This window comes from Xiphophorus maculatus, chromosome 7 (genome assembly GCF_002775205.1).
Source record: "Xiphophorus maculatus strain JP 163 A chromosome 7, X_maculatus-5.0-male, whole genome shotgun sequence".
NCBI classification, from domain to species: Eukaryota; Metazoa; Chordata; class Actinopteri; order Cyprinodontiformes; family Poeciliidae; genus Xiphophorus; species Xiphophorus maculatus.
Genome location: NC_036449.1, coordinates 27,491,116 through 27,514,519, shown reverse-complemented (window position 1 = coordinate 27,514,519; position 23,404 = coordinate 27,491,116). Strand labels below are relative to the sequence as shown.

The 23,404-nt window shown below is 43.4% G+C and overlaps 1 protein-coding gene across 1 annotated transcript in view; it reads right to left on the bottom strand.

Annotated features, from left to right (window-relative positions):
- Window positions 1-23,404, bottom strand: part of LOC102219802 (titin-like) — a 215,207-nt gene that overhangs the window by 66,740 nt on the left and 125,063 nt on the right. Inside the window, exons 97-145 of the mRNA XM_023337148.1 lie at window positions 22,641-22,827; window positions 22,451-22,566; window positions 22,063-22,362; window positions 20,917-21,216; window positions 20,602-20,707; window positions 20,315-20,511; window positions 19,651-19,956; window positions 19,413-19,566; window positions 17,816-17,940; window positions 17,601-17,719; window positions 17,329-17,509; window positions 16,343-16,645; window positions 15,673-16,230; window positions 15,278-15,580; window positions 15,038-15,194; window positions 14,801-14,943; window positions 14,606-14,724; window positions 14,326-14,503; window positions 13,958-14,242; window positions 13,578-13,871; window positions 13,191-13,490; window positions 12,742-13,050; window positions 12,423-12,649; window positions 12,033-12,347; window positions 11,813-11,927; window positions 11,422-11,730; window positions 11,152-11,333; window positions 10,919-11,048; window positions 10,636-10,787; window positions 10,398-10,545; window positions 10,082-10,302; window positions 9,259-9,355; window positions 8,839-9,135; window positions 8,202-8,501; window positions 7,801-8,115; window positions 7,288-7,511; window positions 6,899-7,049; window positions 5,941-6,222; window positions 5,549-5,851; window positions 5,157-5,462; window positions 4,341-4,622; window positions 3,562-3,749; window positions 2,470-2,581; window positions 2,243-2,381; window positions 1,891-2,054; window positions 1,656-1,807; window positions 859-1,015; window positions 470-751; window positions 85-384 (exon numbers count right to left, since the gene is read on the bottom strand). Of these exons, the coding sequence (XP_023192916.1) occupies window positions 85-384; window positions 470-751; window positions 859-1,015; window positions 1,656-1,807; window positions 1,891-2,054; window positions 2,243-2,381; window positions 2,470-2,581; window positions 3,562-3,749; window positions 4,341-4,622; window positions 5,157-5,462; window positions 5,549-5,851; window positions 5,941-6,222; window positions 6,899-7,049; window positions 7,288-7,511; window positions 7,801-8,115; window positions 8,202-8,501; window positions 8,839-9,135; window positions 9,259-9,355; window positions 10,082-10,302; window positions 10,398-10,545; window positions 10,636-10,787; window positions 10,919-11,048; window positions 11,152-11,333; window positions 11,422-11,730; window positions 11,813-11,927; window positions 12,033-12,347; window positions 12,423-12,649; window positions 12,742-13,050; window positions 13,191-13,490; window positions 13,578-13,871; window positions 13,958-14,242; window positions 14,326-14,503; window positions 14,606-14,724; window positions 14,801-14,943; window positions 15,038-15,194; window positions 15,278-15,580; window positions 15,673-16,230; window positions 16,343-16,645; window positions 17,329-17,509; window positions 17,601-17,719; window positions 17,816-17,940; window positions 19,413-19,566; window positions 19,651-19,956; window positions 20,315-20,511; window positions 20,602-20,707; window positions 20,917-21,216; window positions 22,063-22,362; window positions 22,451-22,566; window positions 22,641-22,827 (10,890 nt within the window). The remainder of the gene's footprint in view (window positions 1-84; window positions 385-469; window positions 752-858; window positions 1,016-1,655; window positions 1,808-1,890; window positions 2,055-2,242; window positions 2,382-2,469; window positions 2,582-3,561; window positions 3,750-4,340; window positions 4,623-5,156; window positions 5,463-5,548; window positions 5,852-5,940; window positions 6,223-6,898; window positions 7,050-7,287; window positions 7,512-7,800; window positions 8,116-8,201; window positions 8,502-8,838; window positions 9,136-9,258; window positions 9,356-10,081; window positions 10,303-10,397; window positions 10,546-10,635; window positions 10,788-10,918; window positions 11,049-11,151; window positions 11,334-11,421; window positions 11,731-11,812; window positions 11,928-12,032; window positions 12,348-12,422; window positions 12,650-12,741; window positions 13,051-13,190; window positions 13,491-13,577; window positions 13,872-13,957; window positions 14,243-14,325; window positions 14,504-14,605; window positions 14,725-14,800; window positions 14,944-15,037; window positions 15,195-15,277; window positions 15,581-15,672; window positions 16,231-16,342; window positions 16,646-17,328; window positions 17,510-17,600; window positions 17,720-17,815; window positions 17,941-19,412; window positions 19,567-19,650; window positions 19,957-20,314; window positions 20,512-20,601; window positions 20,708-20,916; window positions 21,217-22,062; window positions 22,363-22,450; window positions 22,567-22,640; window positions 22,828-23,404) is intronic.

Here is a 23,404-nt window from a genome sequence, read left to right as displayed (position 1 = left end):
AAAATGACAAGATTGTAAAGTAAGTAAGGTAAAGTAGTTATAAAAAGTATGTATTGAATAAGTATTTACTTTTCTGATACTTACAGAGAGGGTTCATTGCCTTTATAGCTTTTGGTGTCTCAACAAATTCGCTTCGGCCATAGTGGTTTTCAGCAGCAACTCTGAATGAGTAGGATGTGCCCTCCATCAGGTGCTTTAGCATCATGCTGCGCTTCTTGGAGGTGGAGCAGACAGGAACCCACTGAGTGGATGCAGTGTCTTTCTTCTCTACCACAAAGTTAGTGATGCGTGAGCCGCCATTGTCTTCCGGATCCTTCCACGACAGGTAGGCGGAGTCACTTCTGACGTCAGACACCCGGAGGTGCTGAATAGGACCAGGTTTATCTTAAGATAATAGAAAGAAAATGAGGAAAGATTTATAGGTGACACTTCTATTATTGTTCCTTGTCTACCTTAATGCCATACTTACTAAGAACCAGCACAGTGCAGGTAGCAGTCTTGGAACCGGCCGAGTTTTCCACCGTCAGAGTGTAGTCTCCGCAGTCTCCACGGTTGCAGAATCTCATCTCCAGCTTTGTACCAGCCTGGTTTGTCTCAATGTCAGCTCTGGTAGGAACCTCTGCATCGTTCTTCTTCCAGGTGACTGTGGGGAATGGCACGCCTTTGATGGTGGCCATCAGGGTGATGTGAGTACCAGCCATGGCCTTCACCTCTCGGGCCATTCCAGCATCCAGAATCAACTCTGGAGGCTCTGCAATAAGAAATATCAAATTATGCCAATTTATTTCCAATATGATAAATATCACCTACAATTTAGTTTGTTGTGGAGTTAGATAGTTTTAGAAGCTGTTCACTCACCAAGTCTCTCCTGTACTCTGATTGGCTCCTTCAGGTTGGTTGGGTCAGACTCTCCAGCTGCATTCACAGCCATGACTCTAAAGCGGTACAGAGCACCATCTTCCAGGTCTATCACCTTAAACCTGGTCTCCTGGCAGGAATCTGGAGTCTGGTTCACCTGTGGGCCAAAGAAGGGTGAAGGCTGACCATCTTATTTTTCTCAAAGACCAAGGAGAAGCACATAAGGTCCTTCAGATAAAAAACAAATGGTGCATTTACACCAGCCTTGTTTAGGCCACTTTAATAAACCTCTTATTTGTTTGGGTGGAAAGTCCGTTTCGTTTGGGGTGGTGTGAATGTAAATTCAAACTCTGATGTTTATTAAAAAAAATTAAAAGCCTAAAAACCTGTCTTGGTTCAGCTAAAATGAACTCTTGGGCAGTTTGAATGCATGTGTGAATGCCAAGCAAACCTAAGATTGCGCCAAAAGCAGTAAGTGGACTACAGCACTGGGCATTCTGGGTAAATACAACCAAAAAAATGCCTGAGTCTAGCACTAGCAGAAGAAATGCCTTGTAGTCTTTTACCAACAACAAAAAAGAAATACTACAATCACTAAAATCTGATGCCACTTTTTTTTGTTTCTAAGTTAAGCTTCCTTCAGAGGTTCTTGATGCAGCGCCCCCACAGGTGAAGAGGGGAACAATTTTTTTAAAGAGTTTAGTGCAGTTTAAAAGTGAACCGCAAATGTTGCACTTTTGTTCCCAGATCGAACCGAGTCTACCGGCCTATAAGGTGTAAAACACCCTTAATCTCACCTTGCTCCATTCCTCTTGCCCAGCCTTCTGGAACTCCAGCAGGTATCCGAAGATCTTGCCTCGTCCGGTGTCGGTGGGCGGCTCCCAGGACAGAGTCACTGACTCTTTGGTGAAGTCGATGGCGCAAAGGTTGACAGGTGGACTAGATTTCACTGAGGCAGAAGAGTTCTTCAGTCATTATTACTGCTAACTGTATAAGGCTTATAAAATTGAAAGTTTTAAAACGTGAGCCTACCGATGGGATCCTTTGCAAAAACTGGTTTGGATGGTGGACTCGGGTCGCCAGCTCCCACTACGTTCTCAGCGCTGACTCTAAACTCGTATTCACAGCCTTGCAGCAGCTCCATCACACAGTACTCCACTTTGGGGTAGATTCTTTCTGTGTTGCAGCGAACCCATCTGCAAAAATAACCATTTCACCCATTTTTTTAAATAATCTGAAACATGGAAGTTTTACATGCTGAGGATAATGTGCCTGGAAAATGATATCTTCCCATCTCCCTGGAAATGTTTTGGTCATCTAAGAAGCTGTACCTTATATTTTCTCAGTTACAATTGTTGCTTATCAGCGCTGTGGGATAATGTACCTGCTGGCCTTGGTCTCCTTCCTTTCCACAATGTAACCTGTGATTGGTTTTCCTCCATCAGCAGGTGGCTCCCAGCTGATCAGGGCGCAGTCATGGTAAACTTCCTTCACTGTGGGTTGCTTTGGCGCATCAGGTACCTCTGCAATGCATACATACATAATGGTCAGACACCATTTTAACTTTTATCCTACCTGGAGAATGGATTTGTTTATTCAGCATCAGCTTACTGAAGACATCTCGAGCTTTGGTCTCCGCTGACAGGAGTGGGTCACTGATGCCGTACATGTTCTGAGCCATGATCCGGATGATGTACTCACGACCTTCGATCAGCTTTGGCACCTGTATTAGGACACAGTGACAAACAGGCATGTGGTCAATCTCTCCAATTGTCTACTGTCCAATTTTCAGCATTTAAGTTTCCAGAGTTTTCTGGTAACTTTTCTGAAAATGGGTTTTCTCTCTATTCTAGCTGAAACTATTAGAAGGACCTAAACACTAAGATCCACAGAAAGTATTCTGAGCTTGCAATCTATTTAGTGGACAGCAGGGGTTCGGCTCCTATTGGAAGGACTTACTACTATTGCTCGATTTCAGACACGTGACCCGGATGACAAGCAAAATTCAGATGGACGGCAGGAAGGGGATTTCTCCAGTTCAAAACAAAGCAAAGTTGATCACAACGAGTATACTAAAGCCCTAAATAGGCTGGAACACACAAGGCATCTTGAAAAAATAACGTTTATCGTGCTCTCTATTAGAACAGTTGGAACAACTGTACAGGACACAGACTTTAGGCATTTTGATGCTGGAGCAACAGAAATAAATGGGCTGCATTTACTTCCGGCCCTCCATCTGCATTGGGAGACATTGGTGCTACGTCATCTGGAACCCAGCAATTAACCTTTTCCAAACACTTTTATTTATTCAATAAAATGTGAAAATTTGTGATTGATTTGAAGTAAAACAGATTATGTTTGAAACTGCTTAGGGCTGGGCTAATTTGAGAAAACCAACTGTATAAAAAGTTTGTACTTATTTACGACTAAAACTAACCAATGCTGCCTTATACAGATGTTTCTCTTCTTTGGTAATGAGCACAAGGCTTCAATACTGAATCGGCTTAAAAAAAAGATAACAAGTTATAAAAGGATATGGTCTTGATAAAATAATCTTGCATAACAGTAAATCATTTATCCACGCCGTTGTTTTTTCACATTCATCCAAACCAGAAAATACAGAAAAAACCCTATTGTATCTCTGGGTTGTGTATATTTATCTAAGTATTTTTTCTGCTCAAGAGTTTGGAGAATAAAACTGACCTTGCAGGAGGTTCTGGTGGAGGAAGAGGTGACGGGCATCCACAGGTCTCTGTTGGTGTCTCTCTTCTCGATGATGTAGTTGGAGATGGCGCAGCCGCCGTCATCTAGAGGAGGGTTCCAGGAGATGACCATGTAGTTTCTGTAGACTTCGTTGAACACTACGGGGCCCTCTGGTGGCTGAGGACGGTCTGACAGGAGGAAAAAGTCGCACAAATTAAAGCTAAAGTTTATCTTCAGATAATACAAGTTTAAACTGTGGCAATAAATGATTGATTTTTAGGGTTGCCCAAGTTAAATAGTGTGAGAAAACCACAGTTTTGTGTTTATTCAGTCAATATGTAACAGCTGACAAAAAAAATTATATAATGTGATTCTTTGCTAAAATTCAGCATTTGAAAAATTCAACCCTTTATATTATGGGAAGACATTTGGCCCTCAAAATAAAACTTTTGAAGAAAATGACCACTTATCAATTAACCGTTAGTCGTTTGTTAAGAGGAATTAATCAGATTAACCCAATAATCAATAACTCCTACTTCTGTTCAATTTCCCAGGATGAAATGCATCCTGGGAAATTGAGTTCAATTGGAGAAATCCCTGAAGGGAGAATAGAATCTAGCAGAATTGCATAGGAAGGCAATAGCCAGACTAATTAAATTAGCACCTTTCAGGTTTTCAGTTTTTACACATCTTATTACTTTTTGGGCATTTGGATATCTGACGACTGAAGATTGTGATTCAAACCTGAAGATGGACACAAGTGTCTCGTTGTGACTCACCAACTACAGTGATGGTGCAGATTCCGGTGCGAGGCCCGGCGGCGTTCTCGACGCTGACGCAGTAGCGGCCACTGTGTTCTCTCTTGGCCTTGCTGATGTTCAGGCTGAGGTGGCGTGCGGTGCTGTGAAGGTTGATCTCTTCGTCTGATTTAAGCTCTTCGTCGTTCTTTGTCCAGGTGATTGTCGGGGCTGGCTTGCCGCTGTAACGTCCTGATAGCATGCATGGATCTCCCACCTTGACCATCATCGTGTCTCTGAAGTCCAGGTCCAAAGTAGGTGGCTCTGAATTGGGACAAAAGCAGTTTGAAATCTTTCAGAAATTACATGGTTTTACTAGAAGAATAACATTTGCCTCCATTAATGCAGATTAATAAATTGGTACAAATGAATCTATAAAACTATCTTTGGTCAAACCCCTCCATATCTTCCCTCACTTATCAACATTTCCAAAAATATTCATACTTTGTGTTCTAATAAATTCATCATTATGATCGTATTAACAGTTTGTACATTATTTTATTTATCTGCATCCAATGATTGGAACAACTTACAAACAACACAAAATCTCAGTACGCCAACTTCAATATTTAAGTAACTCAGTAAAAGCCACAGCACATGTTCAATTTATATGCTTTTAAAAACTGTTGACTTGTCATGTGTATTATAGTACTTTTAGTGGTTGTATTTTTTTCCTCTTTTTTATGATATTCTTCTGTTTTCTGTTGTATTATCTTTAATGTTTTCTGAAAATGAGAATTTGTTATCAATCTCCTCACCTGGTTAAATAAATAAAAGATAAGTTTGTGTGTGACTCACCGAGCTCGTCCTTGCACTGCACAGGTTTGGTGGGGAAGGAGTGCTTGCCCTGCCCAACCTGGTTGACGGCTGAGACTCTGAACTCGTGACTCGAGCCTTCCTTCAGTCCAGTTAGCGTGAACTTCCTGTCCATCAGCTTGTCCTCGCCTCCGATCCGAGTGAAAGTGTCACGGCCCACCATTCGGGACTCAAGGACGTAGGATGTCACCTCTGCACCACCGTCGTATTTGGGTGGTCTCCAGGCAACAGAGATGGAGTCCTTGCTAACACCTGTGACAATCAGGTCCTCCGGACGCTCCGGGACGGCTGCATGAGACAGAAATTAGTTTCAGAGCTGCAGTTTTTCTGTATTTATAACTCCGAAGAATAAAATTTCCCTGTTTTGGACTTACAGATTGGGTCTTTAATGAGGACCATCTTGTCGGTCTCGATGAAAGGTCCCATTCCGATGATGTTCTCAGCTGCGATCCTGAAGAAGTAGCCCTTGCCTTCGATCAGTCCCTGCACCACAGCGTTGTTCCTCGTCACCGTGTAGGACACCGAGGTCCAGCCCATTCGGTCGGACTCTCGTTTCTCGATGATGTAGTTGGTGATGGCCGAGCCGCCGTCGTCTTCAGGGAAGTACCAGGTCAGTTTGCAGGAGTCGGTGGTCAGATTCTCACCAGCGAAGGGAAGACCGACAGGTCCAGGAACATCTTAGGGAAGAAGAGGGACAAAATCCAACATTCAGGAACTGTCTTTAGAAAGATAAATAATACAATTTCTTCCAGAACTTTTCACTCACCAAGAACCTCAACGATGACGGCCTTCTTCCTCTCGCCTCCCTCGTTCTTGGCGCTGAGTGTGTACATGCCCTGATGTTGCCGTCTGCAGTTCTTGATGACCAGAGAGTTAGAGATGCCCGTCGTCTCCACCACGGCCTCTTTGGGCACCTCGGCGTCGTCACGGCACCAGGTGATCTGCGGGGCGGGTTTGCCTGACACATAGGCGATGATGCGGATGGTGGCTCCAGCGTGGACCACAATCTTTTCCTTCACTGAGGCATCAAGGTCCATCTCAGGAGGAACTGGGGATGGAGATAGTTTTTAATTAAAGGTGACCTATTATGCTTCCTTGAACAGGTTAGGATAGGGCTTTAGGTCATACAAAAGATGTTTATTATACTTTATGGACAAGATATTTCTTAGATAATGACATTTTAGCTGTTTTAGGGCCTCGTATCATTTAAATCCAAATGAGCTGCTGCTGGAAACGCCTCCCTCACCTCAACATTTTCACTTGCTTGTGAAAATGGCTCCTAACAGACGGAACCATATGAACATCTTTGAAAAGCAGAAGTGGGGCCTCCTGCACAACCAACGAGTCAACAACAAAACCTTTGTCTTTTCCATCAGCCACTGTACAGAGCATACAGCGGTGAAACCAGCTGACCAAATGTGCTGGGACTTAGCTTGGGTAGGTGACAGGCAGAACTCTGCTGGGGTTGCTAGGTAATGGTGCAGTGCCTGACGAATGAGACTTAAGTTTCGATAGGTTTTTGAAACAGCTCAGTTTCTAGACACCAAAAAACATTAACTTGTTACCAAACAATTTCTGTTTCTTTTAAAATTGCTTGCATAATTTTTAGGAGCAATTGAGCCTCAAATGGAAATACAAAAATGTGAAAAATTTGAATTTTACATGATATTTCCTATTTAAAGTTTATATGTCCACACTTTAATGGTTGTTGATCGGATCCTTACTTGTTCTGTCTTTGGCTTCGATCAGCTCAGACACGAGACCTGGGTCTCCCACGCCAGCAGAGTTCACGGCTCGGACTCTGAACTGGTACAGCCCTCCTTCTTTCAGGTCGGTCACAACAAACTTAGTTCCTCTGATCTCTGTGTCCTTTGCCTGCAGAGACACACAAACACATCAGTACTGAGAAAACACAACACCTTACCAAGTATTTTTGGTGCAATTTTCTTATTACTTGGAAAAAGGCTAAACTAACTTACAAGTAACTTTTTACAGAGATACAGGTGCTTGTTTAGAGTCAATAATTCCTTAAAATTGATGAAACCTAGAAACTAGACCAAAAATACTTGGAAAGATTTGGTGTTTTTGCAGTTTGGGCTTCAGAAGAGACTACCTTCTTCCAGCTCTCGTCGCTTTCAGGCTCCTTCTCTTCCTCAGCTTCGCTCAACAGCAGCCTCCTCTTGGCTTTCATCTCCTCTTCCTCCTTGTTTATCTCCTTCAACTCAACAATATAACCTGTCACCTTGGACCCTCCGTCTGTAGAGGGAGGGAGCCACTCCAGCTCCACCGTTGATTTAGTCCAGTCCATCACCTTCGGGTAAGGTGGCCCTGGAGGCTCTACATAAAGAAAATGTAAAACTTCAGTTTGGATGCAACATTATAAGGATTAAAAACACTCAACTCATTGGCGGAAGTGAGAGCATTGAACAAACAAATAATCATCCGTCCACAACACACGGCGCTAAATATTAAAACATCATTTAACCAAGTCTTGAAGCAGATAATTTGCTTTTTGGAATTTGAATAATGGAGGTACAGCCTAATTTATTTTAAAATAACCTAAAAAAGTTTTTCTAAAGTGCAGGAAGACCAGGATTATGGAGATCAGAGCAATACAATGACGTACTGATGGGGTCTCTGCAGAGTACAGGGTCAGAGGGCAAGCTAGGCAGACCACAGCCGGCGGCGTTGATGGCGATCACCCTGAACTGGTACAGGGCGCCCTCCAGCAGGCCTGTAACGTCCCAGTTGTTGCCCAGTGGGAGCGCACGGATTGGTTCCCGGGTAACACGGGTCCAGCGTTTGGAAGTGGTCTCCTTCTTCTCGACGAAGTAGCCAGTGATGGGGGATCCGCCGTCATATTTGGGCTCATCCCAGTTGACGGTCATGGACTCCAGACAGACTTCAGTAACTGTTGGTTTCTCACACTGACCGGGAACGGCTACAGTAGGACAGGTTGGTCATCAGTTATCAAGAATATTCACAGGAGCATCAAATATGTTATGTTTAAAACCTCTCTAAACTTACTGAAGAGGTTTCTGGCCTTCTCAGGCTCACTGATCACTGCCGGTCCGACTCCAAACTTGTTCTGGGCCATGACTCTGAACTCGTACTCGTGGTTCTCTGTAAGACGTGTCACCACAAAGGCGCACTCTTTCGGGTCGTTGGAGACGTGGACCCACGTCTTTCTGTTGTCCTCACGCTTCTCAACCACATAGTTGGTGATCTTGGATCCACCATCATCTGTGGGAGGGTTCCAGGCCAGGCCGATCCTCTCCGCAAACACCTCTGTGAACTTGATCGGACCCACTGGTGGGCCAGGAGGTCCTGGAAGTCAGAAATAAAAAAATATAATTTTTCCATTCAGTTAAATCATCTTAGTTAATGTTTAGCTAAAATGATTCATGTTTCTCACTGTTATGCCCAATGAAAAACATTAAAAATAGTTAATAGTTTTGTAATAAAAATGTCATTAAGAGATTATTTTGTGAATATTTTGGTATCAGGAATTAGCCTTGTTTTGCTTTATGCGCAGAAATGATGCTAAAGATCTAATTCCCATATAAAAAGATTTCTAAAATGACTGTTTAACATTAGTGTTCTGCCCAACACAAAAGATTAAAAAGAGAGTGCATCCAACACCTAGTGATAACAGTAAACTCACCCAGCACTGCCAGCTTGATGTCCTTGGAGACAGTACCCAGGCTATTACTGGCCGTCAGGCTGTAGAGGGCGCTGTCGTTCCGGCTGGCCTGCTGGATCAACAGTGTGCACTTGTCTGGGGTCACCAGTTTGTTGATATGCTGGTCATACTGGACAGCAGCCTTTTCCTCGGGTTTGGCCAGGCTGGCCTTGTGCCAGGTCAGCGTTGGGAAGGGACAGCCGCTGATCCTCGCCACGATGCTGACGTCGCAGCCCTCCTCGCCCTCCATGGCTTCACGCAGCTCAATGGTGGGAGGACCTGCAGAAAAACAACAAACATCAGAAATTAACTAATGGCTTAGAGTCAAATCTAAAATCCAGATAGTTTTAGACATGTTTCCAAGGGAAACATTAAGAAATGACTGAGGTAGTTGTCACTCACATGTCTGATCCTTGATGACCAGAGGTCCAACAGTGGCAGAAGGTCGGCTGGGTCCAGCTGCATTCACAGCTTTTACTCTGAATTCATATTCTCCTCCCTGCAGGTCAAATTTGATTTAATTTATTTGATTAGGACAATTCATGGCAGTGTAAGGAAAGTAAGCACAACAATATATTTCTATACAAATCACATAACAGAACACAGTACATATAGTTCTAAACAGAAACATAAATATAAAAACAAAATACAAGACACTCAATATTAAGCAGTGGAAAACATCAAATAGTACATGACTTTTTTGCATTCAACCAATTTTTAAAAATTGCACTTTTCACACTGATATAAGCTTGTAGCCCATCCCATGAACGTGCTCCTCTGATAGACGCCACCTTCTGGCTAAACTGTGTTTTGCACCTCAGTATGTTTGTATCTCACTATCCCTTTCTTGAATAACATGACCTAATGGTGGTGGGGCAAGCCCTTTAAAAACCTTAAGAATAAGACAGACGTAATGATATATTTGATAAGAATCAAGGTTTGAAATATCATGGGATGGTTTCTTGTCAAAGAGAGACATGATGGGTTTTACTACACTTGAAATTATATGTGACCAGGTTGTATAACAGTACGTTATATGAGGGAAATAAATTACTGCATGCATATAAATTCTAGCTGACTGTGGTGAGAAAAAATTATATATAACAGAAGTTTGCTAAATTGAACTTTATCACATTTGAAGAAAATCAGTTTAAGGTCTCCACTGTATTTTGACGAAGTACCACTGCTGAGTGCTGTATCTAAAGGCAAGAGGTAATAAACTGACCTCCTTCAGGTCCTCCACAATGAAGGTGAGCTCCTCCACGTCTCTCTTGTTGCACTGCTTCCAGGCCTCCTTCTCCTTGCTGCTGGTGTCCCAACTCAGACGCTCGATGATGTAATGTTTTACAGGTGAGCCGCCGTTGTTCTTTGGAGGCTCCCAGCTCAGAGTGACCGTGTTCTTTGTGACTAGGTTTACCTTCAGCTTGGTTGGGGGGTCAGGTGGGTCTGAGGAGGTGGCAAAAGAACAATAAACTTTATAGACACGATTATGGAAATATAGTGTTGTATGTGTGCAGCTGGAAAAGATGGATTGTCCTTACAGATGGGATCTCTGGCTCTGATGGGTTCGGTTGTCTCGGTAAAAGGACCAAATCCCAGTCTGTTTTCTGCTCGAACCCTGAACAGGTAATCCTGACCCTCAAGCAGGCCTGGAACCACAAAGGCCTGGCTAGCACAAGCGGCATTCACCTGGGAGTAAAGTAAATTGGGCAAATTTATCATTCAAGCACAGGAAACATGAAGATTGCAAGGCAGAAAATCAACACACTGCCTTTTTACCTTGGTCCAGGCCTTGTCAATCACAGACTTTTTCTCAATGAAGTAGCTCTTGATCCTCTCTCCTCCGTCAGTGTCAGGGAGCTTCCAGATCAGCCTCATGGTGGAACGGGTTACATCAGTGACCTTCAGGTCCTTTGGAGGTCCAGGAACATCTTCAAACAAAATCAAAAGCAAAGTCAGACATCCATAAATATAAAATGAACAATTTCTACAAGCCAACAATCCCAAACCATAAACTCAGGTTAGTTCAAACAGAACGTTTCTGCTGATTAAAGGTCCATACCGACGACAATGACTCTGACGTTGACATGTTTCTGTCCAGACTTGTTCTTGGCTGTGATGGTGTAACGTCCAGAATGACTCCTCAAGCTCACAGGAATGTTCACGACTGAGGTGGTGTCTGTGGACTCAACCTGGAAACAGTCATAAGCCTTTTAATACGAACTCTTATAGGTCTGGATTTGATATGCTTACTTAATGAGCCTCACATACCAAAGAACAATCAACTATCCTTACCTGAGCCTCAACAGGGATTGTGTGCAGTTTGTTCTTTTTCTCGCTCTTGGCTTTGCCTTCGTAGTCCCATGTAACCTTGGGAGCAGGCCGGCCCTTAATGGTTGCGGGAATCCTGATTGGATCTCCAGCACGAATGTTGACTAGTTCCTCAGCCATGACATCAATTGTAATGACAGGAGGAACTGTCATAAAGAGAATACATCAACAGAAGGTCAATGACAAGTAAATTGGTATCTGTTTGCTGTTTTGACAGTTCAAGGTTCGACATACGTTGGACATCCTCTATCAGAACTTCGCTGGTGCGTGGGCTGGGGTCGGACTCGCCGATGTCATTGACAGCAATGATCCTGAAGCGGTAGCGTTTCAACTCACGGAGACTGGGCACGGTGAACTCCGTGGTGGGGTGCAGGCTATCAATGTCATTGATTTTGTGCCACTCTGATGAGCCTTCATCCTGAATCTGGATAATGTAGCCCTTAATGGGGCTTCCTCCGTCACTCTCCGGTGGCTTCCAGGACAGCGTGACGCTATGCTTCGTTTTATCAGCAACCTCAGGAGCAGCAGGCATGCTTGGAGGAGCTGGGAGGTGAGAAGAAGTTTGCATTTTTGTAAACCATGTATTTATTAGCTTCAGAAAATATTCCTGCTGTGATGAACTCACTGATCGGATCAACTGCAAAGGCAGAGTCAGACGGCCCACTGAATGGTCCAGTTCCAGCTGAATTGGAGGCAGCAACCCTGAATTCGTACTCAGTTCCTTCAAACAGTCGAGTCACCTGATTGAAATAGTGATGAATGTGTTTAGTGTTTTTGATGTTTCATCTATTAAAGTGACCACAATAAAATCCCTTTAAGCAACAAACCAACCCGAAGAAGCTCACCTGATACTCCCAACCTTTCGTGCCTCTTTTAGTGACTGGCGTCTTGTTAACTTTGGCCCAATAGTCTGTTCCTTTCTCTCTCTTCTCCAGCCAGTACCCAGTGATCATTGAGCCTCCAGTCTCTCTAGGAGGCTCCCATGTTAGTGTCATGGAGGTCTTGGAGTATTCTGCAATAGCTGGTTTCTGTGGTGGGCCAGGAAGACCAAATGGATCTGTGATAAGAACTTCCTCCGTTGTACACGGGTCAGATATGCCGTACTTGTTTTCGGCTCTGACTTGGAACAGATAGGTCTTGCTGGTGTCCAACTCCCACACCTATAAAAGGAAGAGCGTTAGCCCTCCACTTACAGTCACTAAGCGCTTATCATTAATGCTTTTGTTGTGACATACCCCTAATTTCCTTTCAATTACGGCATTGTTGACCACTTCCCACTGCGGCTCTGGTGGAGCCTCTTCTCCCTCTTCTGGCTCAGGCTGGTCTTTACGCACTTCCTTCCTCTGAATAATGTAGTTGGTCAGCTCGCTTCCACCATTATCAACTGGTGGGTCCCAGTTTAAGTAGCAAGACTCGGCCCTGATATTTGACACAGCCAGATTCCTGGGTGGGGTTGGTCGGTCTGAGGGGAAAACAAACAGAAAGTCAAAACACTAATCTTCATTAACTTTTTAATTTATTTAGCAGCATGTTCCCCGCATGTTGCCCACTCACCAAGCACCATGACATAGACGGTGTGTTTGGCTGAGCCCATGTTGTTGGATGCTGACACAGTGTAGCTGCCGCGGTCCCTCCTGTTGGCAGCTGGGATGGATAGTGTGGTCTTGGCATTCAACCTTCCAGTCACCTCTGTTTCCATCAGCAGTGTCTCTGTCGGCTTGTCAATTAGGACGTCGTCCTTGGACCACTCGATCTTTGGGATGGGGAGTCCAATGATATCAGCGGGAATTTCAATAGGCTCACCCTTCTTCACAGTAATGCAGTCAGCAGTAAAGTGCTTCAGCATGTGGACCTCAGGACCAACTGACGGATTGGGAGAGACACCAAAATTCAGGACATGAGGAAAGACATTACCAGCATACCTACTGGTTTGACTTTGCATATATAAATGTTTCTCTGAATACAAATGATGCATTGGAAGTTTTAACAAAATGTGGTCTCACCTTCATCATCTTGAATTACTACAGTCAGTGGAATGGATGGCTCACTCTCTCCAATAAGATTGGCACACTTGATTCTGAACTCATACATCCAAGCCTCCTCCAGGCCTTCAACAGTGAGAGTCATGTTGGGGCAGATCTCTGTATTGCAGGGTTCAAAGGCCTGTTGGTCTTGCCTCTTCTTCTCTACAAAGTACCCAATAACTGGGCTGCCACCATCACTGCGCGGTGGCTTCCATGCCAGAGTGATGGAGTTTTTGGTCCTCTCTGTGTAGTGGAACTTTTCAGGGTATGATGGTGGACCTGCAGTCATCAAACCCAGTTATGTTTCAGTTAAAAATACAGCTCTGAATTATTTGAAACCTGGCGATAAAAAGGCTCTGAACTCACCCTGAGGATCCACAGCTTTGATGGGTCCCAGCTCAACGGGAACACCCAAACCGTACTTGTTCTTGGCGATGACACGGAAGAAGTACTCCTGTCCCTCCATGATTCCTACACACTCGCACTTGGACGAAGCGGTTTCAACAGGCTGCCTCCATGTGTGCATCTTGGCATCCCTTCGTTCCACAAGAAAGCCTGTCAGATCGCTGCCTCCGTCATCTTCTGGGTCATCCCAGTTCAGGAAAATCATCTTACGAGTAACAACGACTGGCTTCAAGTCCTTGACAGGACCAGGGACATCTAAAACATTAAATAAAACAAGGCATTAGCATAAAAGTACTGGTAATAACAATAGGTTCTTGCAGGTTTGCTGGACTTTTAATTACCCATCACTTCCACTCTGGTTGATGCAGACTTGGAGCCACTGGGGTTGCAGGCAGAGATCTGATACTTTCCACAATCCTGCCTCTGGACATTCTTGATTGAGACAACACTGTCATTGCCCTCACTGAGGAGCTCCACACGGTCTTTATCTGGTTTGCCATCATCCTTTGTCCAGGTGATGGATGGATAGGGTTTACCAGTGACTGTAGCAGGAACACGTAGCGTTTCTCCAGCTCTGATGATTATGCCATTCTTGATGGCAAGGTCCATGTCAATTACTGGAATCTCTGTGGAGTTCAACAAGGAAAGGTTAGAATACAGAAAATACAAATGGTCCAAAAGTAACTACAAGTTCTCATTTTAGGCAGACCTGCTGGGTTCCGGACAAAAACAGCGTCTGTGAAACCAGGTGTTCCTTCTCCTGCAGCATTGCAGGCGATGACTCTGACTGTGTACTTCGCTCCCTCACGAACTCCATAGACGGTGAAGTTACGCTGCTTCCAGGGACGTTCTGTTGATCTAGACCAGTCCTTGGTACCAGCCATTGCCTGAGGAACAAACAACCAGTCTTTTCTCAGTTGGGGTTTTCAGATGATTTACAAGAAAACAAGGTATATTCCGCAGCAAAAACATAAACTAAATCCTCTGACCTTATCCACATGGTATCCCTGAATCTCTCCTCCACCATTGTCGGCAGGAGGATCCCACTCTACTTCGATGGAGTGGTCAGTGGTTACCACCACTCTGGCAATGGGAGGTCCAGGTGGCACTATAAGGTTAGAAGTTGATTAAAATATCATCTGACTAGCATCTTCTGCGGTGAAGATTTAGATTAGTTTACATACAGATAGGAGCCTGTGCTGTCTTAGGCTCAGAGGGAGGACTGAACTTTCCAGGGCCGGCCTGGTTTTCAGCCGCCACCCTGAAGATGTAAGTGAGTCCCTCCAGGAGACCTTCGACGTTCAGCTCCGTGTCTGGGACAATGTTCCTGGAGATCAGCATAGCAGGAAGGATTATTTTCATGAGTTTGAAGACATGCCTTTGTTTGAATGGGAAGAAATGAGAATCTTAGATTTCCTCACCTGTTGACACGTGCCCAGTGTGAGCTGTTGATCTCCCTGCGCTCCACCCAGTATCCCAGAATAGGGCTGCCATTGTCCTTTGGTACGTCCCAAGTGACCAGCATGCTGTTGGCTGTGATGTCGTCAATCTGTGGCTTATCTGGAGCCTCGGGAGGTTCTGAGGAAAATGAAAAATGTTTTATTTTTTTCTACTACTTGCACAGACAAAGCTACTGATAATACTCCCTTCTATGTGCATACCGAAAGGATTCTTGGCGATGAGAGGTTTGGAAACGCATGGTGTACCAGGGCCAAACTTGTTTTCAGCTACGACCCTGAAGATATACTCTTTCTTCTCAATGAGCTTGGGCACCAGGTAGCGGCAGCCTCTCAGTGTGCTGGTAACACAACTCCAGCCGAACTCCAGCTTGGAGTTGTCCTTCTTCTCCAGGGTGTAGTTGAGGATCTCACTGCCGCCGTCATCCAGAGGAGGATCCCACTTGCAAATGACTGAGTTCTTCCTCACTTCCTCAAACCTAAAGTTCACGGGAGGACCAGGAGTATCTGCAAACACAATAGATAAGCTCTTATAGTGCGACAACTCAACTGAAGTATTTAGACTGTCCAAATGTGCGATAACATCAGTGTTCCCTTACCGAGCACGTTGACCTCGCAGGTTGCTGAGGCAATGCCGTGGTCATTCTCCACCTTCACCATGTAGACCCCATGATCTGGGCGGACTGACTCATTAATGACGATGGAGGACACGCCCCTGTGGCTGTTATCGATGGTCAGACGTTCATTTATGGTGGGATAGTCAGGCTCCTCCACCTCTGGCTCAGCAGCTTCCTCCTCTGGCTTTTTCTCCTCCTCCTTCTTCTCCTCTCCTTCTTTCTTTTCCTCTCCCTCCTTCTTCTCCTCTTTAGTCTCCGCTTCTCCCTCTGGCTTTTTCTCCTCCTCTCCTTCTTTCTTCTCCTCTCCTTCCTTTTTCTCCTCTCCTTCTTTCTTCTCCTCCTCCTTCTTCTCTGGCTTCTTCTTCAGGGGTTTCTCAGGTCTCTTGCGGAGTGGTTCAGGTTGGATCACCTGGTTGTTCCAGTACCAGGTGATCTGAGGGTACGGTGAGCCAGAAATATTGGCATTCAGGCAGATCTCGCAGCCTCGTTTCACACTGAGACCGGATTGCAGGCTACCACTGAGGAAAACCTTTGGAGGATCTGAAACACAAAGTCCAATTAACTTAAACTTGACTCTAAAACCTAACAGTGGAACGACAGAAGACGAAAGTGGTACTTAGGAGAACATTGTTGAATTTTTTCTTCTCCTTACCAACAGCATCAGAGGCCTTAACGAACAATGTGTTGCGTGACGGATCACTGATGCCAGCAGCGTTTTCAGCTTTGACTCTGAACATGTAGTTCTTGCCCTCTGTTAGTCCTCTGACTGTGTAGGACAGGACAGGAACCAGGAAGTCATTGCACCTCTCCCACTTGTCCTCGCCCTTCTGCTGCCTCTCCAGAATGTAGCCCATGATTTTGGCGCCACCATCGTACATAGGAGGCTTCCAGGTCAGGGTTATAGTGCTGGAAGTGGGGTTGTGGGTTTCCACGTCCACTGGCGCATCAGGAGCATCTGGGTCAACAAACGCACAATCCAATTATCTTAAATGGTACAGTCAAGTTAAATTATCAACAGGACATTATTCTGACGACTAAATGGGGAACAAAGTTGTAATATTACCAGAATAAAGTCATAGTTACAAAAATAAAGTGGTAGCACTATCAAAATAGTCAAAATAATAGAACAACAAAGTTCTAAAAATATGAGAACAATGTCGTAGTATTACCAGAACAAAATCGTAATAATACAAGAATAAAGTTCTAATATTAAGAGAACAAAGTCATAGAAATACAAGAATTAATTTCTAATATTACCAAAATGGAGCCATAGTGTAACAAGAATAAAGTCATAATATAACAAGAATAAAGTGGTAAAAATATGAGAATAGACATGAAATAAGATTAAAACTGTAATATTAGAATAAAGTCACAAAATTAAGACAATGAAGCTGTAATTTTATTAGAACAGTCTACTTTTTCTTGTAATATGGCTTCTTTATTCTGCTAAAGTTTTAATTCTATTTTCATAAAACTATGACTTTATTAATTATTTTTTCCTAGCTTGGCAGTAATTCTCCGTTGCTAGCATCAGCTAGCATTATTTCAATACACAAAAACTATGAACAGATTGAGGCAAATAGCGTAAAATGAGTTAATTTTCATAAATATTTTCACAAAGTAAAATATTTTTCATACGTTTTTGGTCCTCTGCAATGACGGGGTTGCGCAGTTCGATGAACTCTCCTCCTCCAATCTTGTTGACGGCTTGGACTCTGAAGTAGTACTCTCCGTTGGGGATGAGGTCTTTCACCATCCAGCTCACCTTGTTCTCTCCAGACATCATGTTGACGTAGGTCCTCCTACCAGCCTCACGCCGCTGCACCCACATGTACCAACAGAGGACCATCAGTTTGTGGTATTCAAACTATCAGAGACTCTTATGGTTTAAAACTGAAAATGAAACCGACCTGAAGGACATAGTGAAGAATCGGGCTGCCACCGTCGTAGTCTGGAGGATCCCAGGAAACTTTACATGAGCTCTTTGTGATTTCTGATGCAACAATCTCTTTGCAGGGACCAGGAAGACCTGAAGACACAGAGATAAATACATGTTGAAGAACTGTTTGTAAGCATAAGAGATTAATGTGTTTTTATGGCGAATAAATGGAACGCATGTGATTACCGATGACTTTCACGTTAATGGTTGCACTGGCACTTCCCAGTTTGTTCTCCAGAGTCACTTTATAAACTCCAGCATCGGGGTGAAGGCTGCTGTCAATCTCCAGGTGACAGGAAGTGTACTCCTTCCTGCTCCGAACAAACAAATCAGCCAGAAACAATCAGAATGAGAAGTTATATATATTTTCTTTGTGTTTAATCTTTAAGCCAAGGGTCTCAAACTCCAGTCCTCGAGGACCGGTGTCCTGCAGTTTTTAGATGTGCCACAGGTACAAAACGCTGGAATGAAATGGCTTAATTACCTCCTCCTTGTGTAGATCAGTTCTCCAGAGCCTTAATGAGCTAATTATTCTACTTAGGTGTGGTGCAGCAGAGGCACATCTAAAAGTTGCAGGACAGCGCCCCTCGAGGACTGGAATTTGAGACCCCTCCTTTAAGCTGTCAGTCAGGGGTCACACACTTTTCCCACGGTAAAATTCAAACACTATTCAAGCATTTTCTAAGTAATTTTTCAAACTTTTCCAGCACCACACTTTGCAGATAACAATACATATGAACTAGAAAAAGACCGTTTTAATTGACTATTATATGATACTTGTTACTGTTATTAATACTATCTAGTGATAGTGTTAGGTGAAATGTATAAATTATCATATATTTGTTGTTTCCTTTATAACAATAGTGTTTCATATTTGATGTTCCATGATTGTTTTCTTTTCTCTAAACATAAAGACTGTTTCTGTATGTTTTGATCTACTTTATCTCTGTCTTCACAAGAGGGCCTCCCTGAAGAGAAGCAGTGATAACCGTGCTCACGGGGTTCATTGCTCAGCAGGACTTCTTCTTCCTTTGAGCTGTTAGATAGCTGACGAATCGTCGCCTTGAAGATATACGACCTGTTCTGTTTTTACTCTGTGTTCTAATGCAAGATAACATGTGTTTAGTTAGTGATTGTCATTTAGCACTGCAACTAAAATGCTTTGACCCCACCCCTTAGAGTTGCAGTGCTCTCTGTGATAGGGACTCTGAAGATAATAAAAAGAGAGGAGCGGACAAATGTGTTTCAGAGCAGTAGGAGATTTGTAACTGTAAACACATCTCTGTCCATTCTCCTCGCGAGTACAAAAGAATCTAACTCTCTTGTCTTTTCTGTGTTGTTCAACTTGTCTTTAATAGATGTCAAACCTGACAGATAGTATTTTACTTTCTACAGCACGGTTAAGGTAAACTAAAGTGTAACAAAATATTATGTTTTGAAAATCTTCTCACAAAGTTTTCTGGAATTTAGCAAATGGAAATAATTTAGGTAATTCTATCTAACTTAAAACACAAAAAGTTTAGTCAGATTTAACTTCAAACAGTGAGAAAAAATTCATTATGAATTTGAAAATATCTGGTTTCAACTCTAAATAATAGTTTCAAGAGCACTTTATTATAAAACTGTGCAGTTTGAATATCAAGAACTTTCAAAGACTTCATACAGAAAACCTTGAATACACCACACTGAAACGCAAGCATTTTCAAGGATTTCAAGCACCAGTACAGACCTTGCTGGTCTGTTAGTTGTGTCTGAACCTTAAACTGTTAGTCATTGTTCTGACCTGAACATGAGACGCTCATCAGCCTTCAGCTCCTTGCCGTCTTTGTGCCAGGTGATTTTGGGAGACGGGACGGCTCTGAAGGGAACCGGGATGTGAAGCTTCTCTGTTTCCACCACAACGAGGTCCAGAGTCTGGAACTCCAGTGTTGGGTTACCTGGGACCACAAAGAAGAAGAGGATGTTTAGTCATGCTTTGGCAGTTTCTATGTTTGTTTAGGAAACAGATGTGGTGTGCTTACAGTCAGAGTCTTTGGCAAAGACGTTTTCTGAGATGTCGGAGGGCTCACTCTCTCCTACAGAATTGATGGCCCTCACTCTCAGAATGTACTCCTTCTCAGGGACGATGCCCTCCTCCACTCTGTACTTCAGCTCCTTCACCGGACGGGAGTTGACTCTCATCCACTTCTCAGTTCCGGCCTCGCACATCTCGATGTGATAGCCGCGGATCGGGGAACCGCCGTCCTGCTGCGGAGGCTTCCAGGCGATGGATAGGAAGTCCCTGCTGGCTCCGGTTACATGGAGCTCGATGGGAGGAGATGGGATTCCTGAAGATAACACGAAACAGACTCAGAGTTCAGACCTGAACATTCAGAGACACATGAAGACATTTACAAAGTCATCCTTCTATCATCTGAAGAATATTTCCAGGATTAATGTCCCAGCAAAATCATCATGCGTTTATCTTCAGTCGCATTGATATATAAAACATTGATCAACATATTTGTATATCGATGATTTTGATGATGGCCTGTGATGAAATGTAATGCCTTTTACTGGTTTCTCAATTGGTGATGTTTTTATGATATAAAGCACTCTGAGCTGCCTTATTGCTGAAATGTGCTATAGAAATAAACTTGATTGATAGATTGATTGTGGAGTCCAACACATTGGATTCAGGCTGACCTGTTGGATCTTCAATGGTCAAGATCTCTGTAGGTTCACACGGGTGTCCGACTCCAGCCTCATTCTCAGCCCGGATCTGGAACTGGACTTCTGTTCCCTCAATAACATCCGTTACCCGGTATTTACAGTCTGGACCAGAAGTCTTTCCACATTTCACCCAGCGCGTTCCAAGCTTCTCCTTCTTCTCAATAGAGTACCTGGATGGAGTAAATGCCAGAAGATGAACATTATGGGAACAACATTGAACAGTACTACAGCCTGAACGAGGGCGAGTAAAGAAACATCACCTGAGTATGGGTCTACCGCCGTCATTTTTAGGTGCCTCCCACTCCAGGTCCACATACTTTTTGGTCACAGAGTAGACGGTGAGTGCGTAGGGCGGCCCAGGAGTAGCTGCAATAGAAACGTTTTATTTTCAATGATGCAAGAGATTTTATGTAGCTATGTTTTCATTATAAAAGTGTGCAAAATTTGTTAATATTCCGTTAATGTAAAAAAACAAACAAAAAAAAAAACACAATTTTGACATTGCGGTATTTCCAAAAAATAAGAAATATCTAAAAAATATTTGCAATGGAAATGTTTACTGATTCACCACTTACTGAAAGTATCCTTGGCCAACACGGAGTCCTCCAGCTCGCAGAACGGTCCGACACCCACGGCGTTCTCTGCGGCGACTCTGAACACGTACAGAGCTCCGTCGTTGAGCGGCGTCACGGTGGTTTTCAGCTCCTTCACCGTGGTGTCCACAGCCTGCCAGCCTTTACGCTTGGCGTCGCGCTTCTCCACAATGTAGTTGGTGATGCGAGATCCTCCGTCACGCTCCGGAGCCGTCCACTTCAAGTCAGCGCTGCTCCGGCTGATACTCACGACCTCCAACCATCGAGGAGCCGATGGAGGATCTGAGGAGGATCAAACAGAAATGTCTTCAGTTTCATTTACTCAGATGATTGTCTACGTTATTTCTATAGATCCATCTTCAAGTTGGGGTTATGAGGCTATCCTTACCTATTCTTACTTAATACTGTAGGAAGTACAAATTAACAGCACAAAGCCACAAATTGAAATTGTAAAATGAGGTCTTCCCTTAAGGATTAGTCCTAGAACCTAAATTATTTATACTTTATTTAAATGATATTTTTACAGCCTCCAGGTTTTTGAAATGTATAACATTTGCAAACAATGGAAACTTTTTTATGAATATGAACGAACTAATACAAACAGTAGACAAGAGCTGAGTTAAAAAAAAGTGGTTTGATTATTATAATTTTAGTAAATTTATAGTATTTTCTGATAAACGAATATACAATAATGTAAAGGTACATATAATGAAGTTGAAATCAATTTTATTTATGAGACATTTTTCGGGGTCATTCTTGAAAACAAACTTAGTTGAAAGGCTCATATTTAATATATTAGAAACAAAATTGGAAAAACTATTGGGATATGGTTGAAAATAAAAGATTTAATAAATGTAAAAGGCTTACATGTTATATACTCTGAGTCTATGAATAGGATAGCTAAGTATTAGCCTCGGCTTCAGTTTGTTCTTTTTTTGCTAAATTATTGGTTTGTAAAGTAATATTTTGTTTTGTGTTTTTGTAAATCTGTTAATTTAAAGTGAATCTGAATCTACCATGTTTGGAAATGTCCTTGTATCATCTGGGATTATCTGGAATCTCCTGAACATTTTGTTCTTTACATTAACTTAGACAAAAGTATTTGCTCTTTCTGAGTGTTTTTCTTACTCAGCCTCTCTTTGCACAGAACCGGGTCGCTGGGCTCGCTGGGTTCACTCTCCCCGGCCACGTTGATGGCTCTCACTCTGAACGAATACTCCTGCTTCTCCATCAGGCCCTTCAGGAAAAACTCCAGGATGCTGATGTTCTCTGCCACACGGATCCAGTCTGTGGTTCCGCTCTTCAACATCTCGATGACATAGCTGTCGATCTTGGCCCCGCCGTCATGCTCGGGTTTGGTCCAAGTAAGGAAGCAGGAAGTCTTGGCTACATCCTTCACTGTGGGTTTACCAGGAGGCCAAGGAGGATCTGGAAAAAGAGCGAACATGAAGGATTTAATTTACTTTATAACTTTAAATGATAAAATAACCTGTTTAAGATAAGAAACATGTGGTACCAATAGGGTCTTTGATAAGGATTTGATCTGTCTCTTTGCTGGGTTTTCCAGTTCCAGCCAGATTTTCAGCCAGGACTCTGAACTTGTACTTCTTCCTCGTGGGAAGACCTTTCACTCTGCAGGAAAACAGGACAATGTCAGTAAAATCCCCACCCAAGACACTCCTGACCAGACACTGAGCTGGCCTCACCTGTAGTTGGTGTCTTTGATGGGCAGCTTGTTGCATCTTATCCACTTGTCATGGTCCGGTTCGTATCGTTCCACCCAGTAGCCTGTGATGGGGCTGCCTCCATCCTCATCCGGCTCGTACCAGTTCAGGGTCACGGCGTCTTTGGCGATGTCTGAAGGCTCCAGTTTGTAGGGAGCCCCAGGGGTGTCTGGACCAAACAAAAGAATCACATTAGACCTCGCAGAGTTTAGCAGAGCTTTCAATTAACTTAACGGTAACCTATTATGCTTCCATGAACAGATCTATGGGCTAAACAAAACATGTTAATTGCATTTTTTGGACAAAATCATTCTTAGATAAAGAGATTTTAGTTTGGTCAGTTCTGCTTATTTTGAGCTCCTTTCAGAATGAGCTGCTTTTGGGCTTCAGTCACTTTTAATCCAAATGAGCTGCTGCTGGCCACGCCTCCCAGCTCAACGTTTACACTCACATGTGAAAATGGCTGCAAACAGATGCACTACTATACAACCGCACATCTTTGAAAAACAGAACTGGAGCCTCCTGCACAACTACCAAAAATGCATAAGTGGTTTCTGGATTGTAAGTCAACAATAAAGCACTAGTCTTTTCCAGCAGAACAACACATACAGCGGTAAAATCAGCTGACCAAAAGGTCTGGATATCATGTTTGGTTGCTAGGTGACAGGCAGAGCTCTGCTAGGGTTGCTAGGTAACGAGCTGGGTTAGAAAAGAAGGGGTTACACTGTTACTATCCTGCTGATTTG